Source organism: Diorhabda carinulata, chromosome 2 (assembly GCF_026250575.1).
Source record: "Diorhabda carinulata isolate Delta chromosome 2, icDioCari1.1, whole genome shotgun sequence".
NCBI lineage: Eukaryota > Metazoa > Arthropoda > Insecta > Coleoptera > Chrysomelidae > Diorhabda > Diorhabda carinulata.
Window position 1 is genome coordinate 5,119,021 of NC_079461.1, and position 8,887 is coordinate 5,127,907.

An 8,887-nucleotide genomic window follows, 5' to 3' on the forward strand; every position below is an offset into this window, starting at 1 on the left:
ATTTGGTTCCTCAAAAACATATGCAAGTTAGGTCTGTGGATCTGGGTGGCCAAATAAATGAATTTCCACGTCTTATCCACATATGCTGTTTGTCCCACCGTGTAGGTAAAAAATGAAAACTTTTCAGGAGAGTAAACAAACTTCTTTTTTATTTATCGCGATCATATGACATATTCTTTTGAAAATTTATAACATAGATCGATCAGTTGTCTGGAGGTGCATCTTTGGATTTTCTATTGAATGACATTCACTGATCGAAAAAGAGATTTTTTGAATGCTGTGTTAGAACCTAAGCGACGATATAACATTTTTAAATAATAAAAAAAACTCACTTCGTAAACCTACTAGACATTTGAGAAAAATTCCCGCCTTTCACACATTTCTTAAAATATCTTAAAACACAAAAGAGATATCGATATGTGGTTTTCGCGATTTTAATGTTAATATAGTTTACATCTCAAAGATCTACTTCAACTTTTATTTCCTGGAGCTTTAAGTGCCATTTGAATCTCGAACGATTTGTCTTCTTTAATAACTATACGAAGATGGTCCTAGAGGTACCTGGCCTGACCTAGAGACGGCGGTAGTTGCTTGTAAAGAAAGTACACAATCTAAACAGCATATGTTTTAAGTTTGAAGACGCCACGTTGTTTGGCAGCTATCAATAGTGAACGTTTTCAGTGAATTTATAAACATGTGTGTATTTGATTCAATAATTTTATTTGAAAGCCCTGCAATGACCAGCATCGCAGTGGTCGACCAAATGAAGTGAAATGCTGAAGAAAATCCACAAAGTTGTCCTGGATGATCGCCGACTGAGAGTAAGCAAGATGAGTGCCGCGTTTGCTCACAATGGAACACAAACAGTGTCATGAAGATCGAGGGTCTGGCAATACTTCGCAGGTAATAACCATGGATGAAACGTGGGTCCATCACTGCACACCCGAAATAAAAACCAATCAAAACAATGGACTGAAAAGGAAGAACCGGCTCCAAAGAAGAAAAAGACCGTTCCATCTACTGGCTACTGGCAAAATCATGACGTCGGTTTTTTGGGAAGCGCGTGGGATAATTTTCTTTAACTATCTTGATAAAGGAAAAACTATCAACGGCGAGTATTATGCGAACTTATTGCAAGAAATCAAGCAAAAACGGCCGCATTTGGCCAAGAAGAAAGTGTTGTTTCATCAAGACAATGCACCATTTCACACATCCGTTATTTCAATTGCCAAAATTAATGAATTAAGTTTGAATTGATACCTATTCGCCAGATTTAGTTATCTCGGATTATTTTCTATTTCTAGTCTCGAAAAAATGGTTCAGTGGTCAAAGATTTTTCAATAATGAAGAGGTGATGTCGACAGTTAATAGTTATTTTAAGGAACTTGACGATTCTTATTATAAAAAGGTTATCGAACTTATTGAACATTGCTGGAAACAGGGTATGGATCTAAAAGGAGAATACGTTGAAAAATAAATAAATTTTTTTTTTCTCTTCCATCTCAAAAGATTAAATTTTAAAATGACGAAACCTAAAGCCTGATTCTCATTATTGCTGTCCAGTAATCAATTCCAATGCTGAACTGGATCATATTGGCCTAATTATTCCACTCATTCAAAAGCGGTAACACAGATTTTTTACATGGCGAATAGGCTCATGTCTTGGTGTATAAAATTCCATGCCCCAAACACATATTCTCGGTACAAAGAAATAAAATGAAGAGTTGACTGGTTTTCAGTTAACTAACTGAAATTGTACATTCCAGTACAGGTTTACATTATTCTAGTAGCATTCCAGCACTAAACTGGAATAAAGTGAGCCGGGCTTGAGCTAAATTCATTTCATCGTGAATCTGGATTCCTTCCACAATTCTACATTAAAATGACAGAAACAAGTTGACTTACCTGAGATTGCTCAAGTCCTTATCAGCTATTTCTTCGAAAAATTTATCTAAATCGATAACTTCGTGATTGTTTTTCTCATGTTTAAGTTCTAATTTGGCCATAAATTTTAGTTTATCCGTAAATCGTTCGCCTTTATTACATTCTTTCATATTGTTGATTTTTTCGGTAAACGAATCACTCAAACTTTCGATAGATTTCTTTTTCGCAATTCTAATACTCGACCGCATTGGTCTTCTAATTTTATTTATATTTTCCTCTTTAATTTTTTTTAGTTTCGGAATTTTATCGATATGTTTTCTGTTATCCACTACCTCACTCGTATCATCGGATTGTATATTTTCTTTTGTTTGATATTTACTCTTTAGTTTTTTTGTATTTGTTTCGTCACTATTCCCTTCTGATTTATACTTTCTTTTCGTATAATTTCCTGTTGAATTATTTGCAGATTCTGTTTTATCGGTATCAACAGGTATCGTAACAACATCATTAACTGTGTCGTTTTTATCATTTGAAACTTTCCTTAATATAACCATTCTCTCTTTCTTTTTAAATTTCCCCGTATGTTTAGGAATATCATTTTTAGTAGTTACAGCTACTGCTTCAATATTAATACCTTCAAGAAAACTAACTTGTTCTTTTAATTTTTTCAATAAACTCTCCTTTTGTTTGGTATCAACATTTGACGATATATTTTCATAATTCTTGGTATTGGTAATCTTTTTACCTTTAGTTTTTCTAATTTCAACTTGATTTTGACAATCGACATCTTTTAATACCTGCTTTTTGTGTTTAACATTTTTTGAAGGCAAATTTAAATCTGGAATAGCTCCGAATTTCAATTTTCTTCGAAGAGGTAAACCGAGCAACTCGTGTTGTAGATCTCTCTGATAGCAATTCTCGGAAAAATGTTCACTACATACTCTAGCGTGAGGTGGTGGCGGTTCTTTACCAGTACGGCAAACTTTTATCCATTTTGAAAGCAATTCGGTATCGGTTGGTATCATGTGATAAATAATTTTACTGTTTCCTCGCGTTTTACCGTAATAATTTGAACAAGAAGAAACGTAGCACTGCGGCATTTTTTCTTTCTGGACACTGCACTGAAAGATTCGAAGTACTGGTTAATACGATTCAAAATATAATAAATGTCAACAATTTTGAAGAACGTAGCTACCTATTCACGTCAAGACTCATAATAACTGTCTATAATGTGAATAAACTGATAAGAAAGATCGAGGGAATTACGAATTTAGCTCTCAACTCATAGCAAATTATGGTAGAGATTATAAGTAAAACTAGAAGCGACATACTTTGAAAGGGCTTTGAATAAAGGGGAATCAATAGTTGGTATTGGTAGAAAAGAGGTTGGCCAAGCGTTAGAGGGTGTTTTTACCCCAATTGAAATGAGTGTCTTTTTCAATAGAACCAAATTGGACATTCTTTAAAGAATCTGAAGAGAACCAGGTAGTTACATAAACTTGATTTTTCTCCAACAACTTTTCTTTATCAAAATTTATTACACGCGTCATCTATGTCATAAGACAAAACCTAGTGTTTATGGACGGCAACGCTCGACCACATCACGGGCGAAGTATTCAGGACGTACGAGAAGAAGGACATTCCAGGAGATTGTTTTGGCCAGCGAACTCTCTTGATATGAATCCAATTGAAAACATGTGGGATTACTAGATCCAATCACTCTTGTATGACAATGCATCTCTTTAAATTAACAGAGTTGCTAGAGAATTTATGGCAAAAAACAGAGAGTTTTTGAATCGTTCAATCAAACAATTGTCGAAATATTTGAATTATTTTGATACGAGTGTACAAACTAGGCGCTAGGCTACAAGATCCAACCCAATATATAAGGAAGCAACTGTAAACTAGGAAGCTATTACGATCTGTACTTACTAAATTCAACCACCTTTAAGAAAACTGTTACTATAAATTGTTACTTTTTATATGTTTTTCTTGATAAATCGTTTGTTTTTTCGGTTTCCTTTGATAGAAAATAGAGTGTTACCAATGTTGAATTCATCGGACACACTGTATGTATATAATATTATATACAATTCCATTAACAGTTTTTGTAATCATTTGCCACTACATAGGTACATATTACAATCTTCAAAATTATTGAACATTTTATTTTATTCTAGTAAAGATATTTAAAAGAGAAAAAAACAAAATTTTACATTAATTTCTTTGAAAACTTTTTTGTTATATGTTGTTAAAGTGATAAAGCAAAAATTCCTAAATAAATTGAACAAAATAAAATTCTTTAAATACGAATCATTGATAGCAAATAATTTACAAGTAATTAGATCGATAGCCAATCAGTAAATAACAAATAAAAATCGTTAGTAATAATTGTTAACATAATAATGACTTACCTAATGAGAAAATTCACCAAAAACCAAAATTTTTAAATAACTACATGTAAACACATACACTTCCACTATTGACAGACGCTGCATTTACACAGAATGCATAGGCAAAGATTACTAAACAATACAGGGATGCATAGAAACGATGGTGCACAATGCGTGCGTTGCACCATTCTGACCCTTAATTGTAGATAATATTAGAAAGAGATCATAAATACTTTCTAAAGCTAGGGATTATGCCCCTCGGTTCGTCCACCCCCTTTCAATTCTTTACCCTCTCCCAGCTTGAGTGTGAACCGCTCTGACGTCAACCGGGTATGAATTCTACGAATTAAAACGTTTGGACGAGCTGGTAAACAATCAATCCGATAAGTTTAGGTAGAAAAATAACATTTTGTTCTACCTGTTACCTGCCGGAGACTGATACAAAAAAATAATTAATACTTAATCATTTGAAAGGTATTGACGCGAATTTATATTAAATTCAAGTTCCTTAATCCATTTTAACGATAATTTTACCCTCATTGACAGGGATCATACAGGGTTTGTCAATATTACAGAAAACTTTGTTTAATATATAGGTTATCAAAAAAAAAAATGTTATTGAGTAAAATAATAGGTATCTATAATGCCCATATTTTGAAATTATCTCCAGATATGAATATGGCAATTAAAGTTTATTTCACAGTATTGCCAACTTCTTCTTTCATTGTCTCATCCGTTGCGAACATTAGCTATTAACAGATAAACAGATGATACCTCAAACCACTGGTTGTGCAACCCTAGTACCGTCATACTATCAAATTTGCCATGGACAATCAACTGCAATATTCGTCATCATTTGTCTTAGTATGAATTCGTTCTCTTTCCTTAGTCTCTCCATAACTTCCATGTTGGTAATGTACTCCGTCGAGGATATATCCACATGCTTATATTAACTTACCTGTATGTGAGTTTGTTTGTGGGCAAGTTTTATCTTTCCTTTGGACTAAGAGCAAGTGGTTTATTTAATAAAAAAAAACCGTTCGACTGAGTATTCAAACCTCCGATCTCCATGTGTGAAATTAAGCACTTCGACAACCTTACCAACTACACCATTACGGCTCGATACAAGTTACGACGAGATGTAGATATATAAGAAGCGAAGCTATTATACGAGGGTGGTATCAATTAAAAAATATAGTTTAAAGAAGCTAAGAAATCAAATTAAAAATTATAAAGCCTCATTTATCATTATTGTTTTAAGCTTATTTTAAAAATTATTTTTATTTTTTTAGTTTGATGTGCTTTAAAAGCGTGTTTTTCAGTTTGTGGTCCTAGCCTCTACACAGCAGAACAAAAAAGAAAATATGTAGCACTTTACCAGTATTAATTTTAGTTATAGAGAAATATCTTTGCTAGTATATAGTTTCTTCATATTGTTAAAACGCATCTCGAGCTCCCTCTATCCGAAATCGTATTTCTGATGGTTTGTCTGCGGTACGGCAAACTTCAGTATATGGGTAATTGGGTAAAATAATAAGTGTCTTTAAGATCCAGATTTTTAAATTATCTCGAGCTATGAATATATCAACTAAAGTTTACTTCACATTATTGCCAACTACTGCTATACTTTACTTGACTAATGGTTCGTAGTTGGAAGTGAAGATGGAGCCCCATAGCGGCTGTTAGAGGATGTTTAACTCAAAGAACCAAATAGCAAGAAAAAGCGATAATTCAGATACAACAAATAAAAATTCTTTCATAAAAAAATAAGTACTATAGGGTAATTAGTCCCAAGACGATTTTTTTTTCTGAAAAATTTAAATAATAATAAACAGCAAACAAATAATATTAATTTTACAATAGAATATAAAATGACATTATATATTTCCTCATTAGAGCATTTTCAGATACTCTGTATAAGGGGTTTCGACCCAATTAGCGTGAACCCATCTGGATATAAAAAAAACCAAAATGAACATTTTTTTTAATGTAAGAAAATCTTTTCCTATCTTATTTTTTAGTAGGGTAAATTAATACAGGCGTAAATCATATCATAATAAATTAATTTCCAAATTTCACACTTAGACAATTTATACATTCAATTCCTGTGTGGGCCTATTTGAATAATTTTTCAAAAAAAATATTTATGTTATTCTATAATACTTGATAACGATGGCCCCATAGTGAAACCATAATTTTTTTTTATTCTATTCTCAAATTTAATCTACATTCAAGTGAGGGTTAATCCTACAGATTTAAATTAATGATTTGAACCAGAGCGTTTTAGCATTGTGCAAATGTTAGAAATCATTTTAATGAAAAAACAATATTTACGAAAAGAGACTTAAAATCAAGAACAAATATGCAAAAAACCATGGAATTGTTTAGATTGGTTCTTAAATTGGTATGATTTCCTAGAAGAAAAAAGAAAAAAATAATATGATACATCTTTTGTGAGTAAAATCTCATTAACATTGTTTGTTTATTTTTCATTTACTGATTTATCAAAATAGAGGGCAGAAATTGGCATTATATAGGCTATTGTTTTTCTCTTTTAACTCATTTTGTTTTTATGATTAGGCAGTTACCAAACATTCTAGAAGTGTTTTAGTACTGACTGACCAATGAGGATATTCAAGAGAATTAAATTGGTTATAAAAGCAATACACCACAAGCAGGAGGTGGATGTTAATAATAATAAAAAAAAGCATTTACTTTTTGACATTAAAATTTTCATAATCATCGACTTCTACAAAATTTCTTTTTACAACATATTCAAATCTATAGTATGCGGTTTAAAAATGATATACACAGAAGTAGGGCTATTTATTCAACTTTTGATGGTGTACTCTCGTCAACAAGGTTCAATGAATACTGAAGAAGGTAAATATAATACTACACATTATTTAACAGCGAATTTCTAAGCTTATATATGTATCTAAAATAGCCAATACAGTTAAAAGTAGAATTCCATACTTCAATCAAAACTTAATGTTCATTTAATAAAAAGAAATACAACTTTCCTTCCTATACTATGTAAATAAACAAGTAAATTAATATGAAAAATGTCATTTATGACTTACCACTTAATACTCCTTTTTTTCAAACTCCTAACAACATAGCTACTTCCAACAGTACGTTTTGTTTGATCCTTAGCAATATCTTTTTTACTTCGAATCACGTCTTCTTCTGTAGTTTCGTATTCGTTGTTGATTTCAAGTACATTTTCCGATTTGAAAGAAATTCCTTCTTCACTATTATCCGCACAAGGTAGAAACTCTTCATTGAAATCAGTCTTTTCATTTCCCGCCAAATATTCTTCAACAGCCTCCTCTTGCGTAGAAATATCGGAACTATTAAAAATACCATCCAGGAATTTTGTTGTTATCGTTTTCTGATCCGCGAGGCAACTTGCTTTTGTATTTTCGTTAATTTTAACCTCGACACACTTGCTATTAATAAATTCACAATTGTTTTTGATTGCTACTATCGTATTATCCGCCATTTTCATTGTAAGTTTTTTTTAATTTGGTATTTGATATATTTACCGGTTAGACATTTTGGACAATTAATCAGGTATTTTACACTTTGGCACTCAATTTTAAACAAGACAGGTAAATCGATTCGATTATATCTACGTTGAACGAACACTAGATTTTCTTCGTCTGAATATTCACAGAATGAAAATATTTATCGATTAAATTGGGCTATTTACATTTTCATAGCTGCTGTGCAACGTTCTACGTAATATTTTATTTTTCTGCACACTTGCGCCATCTAGTTTGTTTGTTAATATACCTTATACTTAATCGTAGAGAAATTCTGTAATATCGATATTAGTTAATATTTATTTGAAAAGGTGGCACTAGTGTATCTGATTGGAAATGTGTGTAGATCAATTTTAAGATTTACATACAATATAGAGACAAAAGCGATTTGAATAAAATGTTGAGAATGTAATTTCTATTATAATCAATATAGATATATATAGTGTATGTAACTCAATTTTGCTTATAAACTATTTATGTGATATAGTCATTAGTATAATTCGTAATAATGTTCTAAATTTTGTACTACCAATATAAGCAGACCTTGGCCTCGTTTATTTTGAGCTCACCTCTACTTTTTTATATACCTCATAGACCTTTGTATTATCAATTAGTACGCTCTTATACAGGATGATTCATGATGATTTTATTGTTATATTCCGATATTAATTGGTTTCAAAATATTTTTGTATGTAAAAACGATTAAAAATAATTTATCGGGTGCCAAATCAGAGCTGTATGTTACGTTACTTTTTTTAAAAATGGTTGTATACCATTAGGAGTTGACTATCTCTTACAATTCATTGTTGCCACATAATCGGAAATATCAATGAAACAGGCTACTTTTTGTAGTACTCCGATGTGTTTCAAGAATTGACCGCATTTCCTTCTGAACTTTAATGGATTGAAATTCAATATGTTAGTAGTGAAAATAAGTAGAATTTTTTTTATATTCTTTTATACGCGTGTTATAAATATTCAACAATTGTTATCGTCTCTGAGCCAACAACTTGGCGTGTTGTGTTTATTTATCCTTGGGGTAAATATTTTACAGAGATAAAG

At 31.5% G+C, this 8,887-nt stretch overlaps 2 protein-coding genes across 2 annotated transcripts in view; both read right to left on the reverse strand.

Moving 5' to 3' along the window:
• LOC130903164 (uncharacterized) overlaps window positions 1-4,633 on the reverse strand; it is a 37,651-nt gene extending 33,018 nt beyond the window's left edge. The window contains exons 1-2 of the mRNA XM_057815383.1: window positions 4,299-4,633; window positions 1,906-3,005 (exon numbers count right to left, since the gene is read on the reverse strand). Of these exons, the coding sequence (XP_057671366.1) occupies window positions 1,906-2,984 (1,079 nt within the window). The 5' untranslated portion in view covers window positions 2,985-3,005; window positions 4,299-4,633. The remainder of the gene's footprint in view (window positions 1-1,905; window positions 3,006-4,298) is intronic.
• Window positions 4,634-5,554: 921 nt separating this feature from the next.
• LOC130903200 (uncharacterized) lies at window positions 5,555-8,000 on the reverse strand. Its single transcript, XM_057815387.1, has 2 exons — window positions 7,361-8,000; window positions 5,555-6,691 (listed from the first exon to the last, which is right to left on the reverse strand). The coding sequence occupies exons 1-2, from the start codon at window positions 7,786-7,788 to the stop codon at window positions 6,628-6,630; spliced, it is 492 nt and encodes a 163-aa protein (XP_057671370.1). The 5' UTR covers window positions 7,789-8,000; the 3' UTR covers window positions 5,555-6,627.
• Window positions 8,001-8,887: the final 887 nt, after the last annotated feature.

What these genes read in the sequence shown, in the direction of transcription:
- LOC130903200 (XM_057815387.1), bottom strand. Translation starts at nt 7,788, where the DNA reads ATGAAAATGGCGGATAATACGATAGTAGCAATCAAAAACAATTGTGAA. An exon ending in AAAAAAAGGAGTATTAAGTG is followed by an intron (nt 6,692 to 7,360) that starts GTAAGTCATAAA and finishes TTTTTCTTCTAG; the next exon opens with GAAATCATACCAATTTAAGA.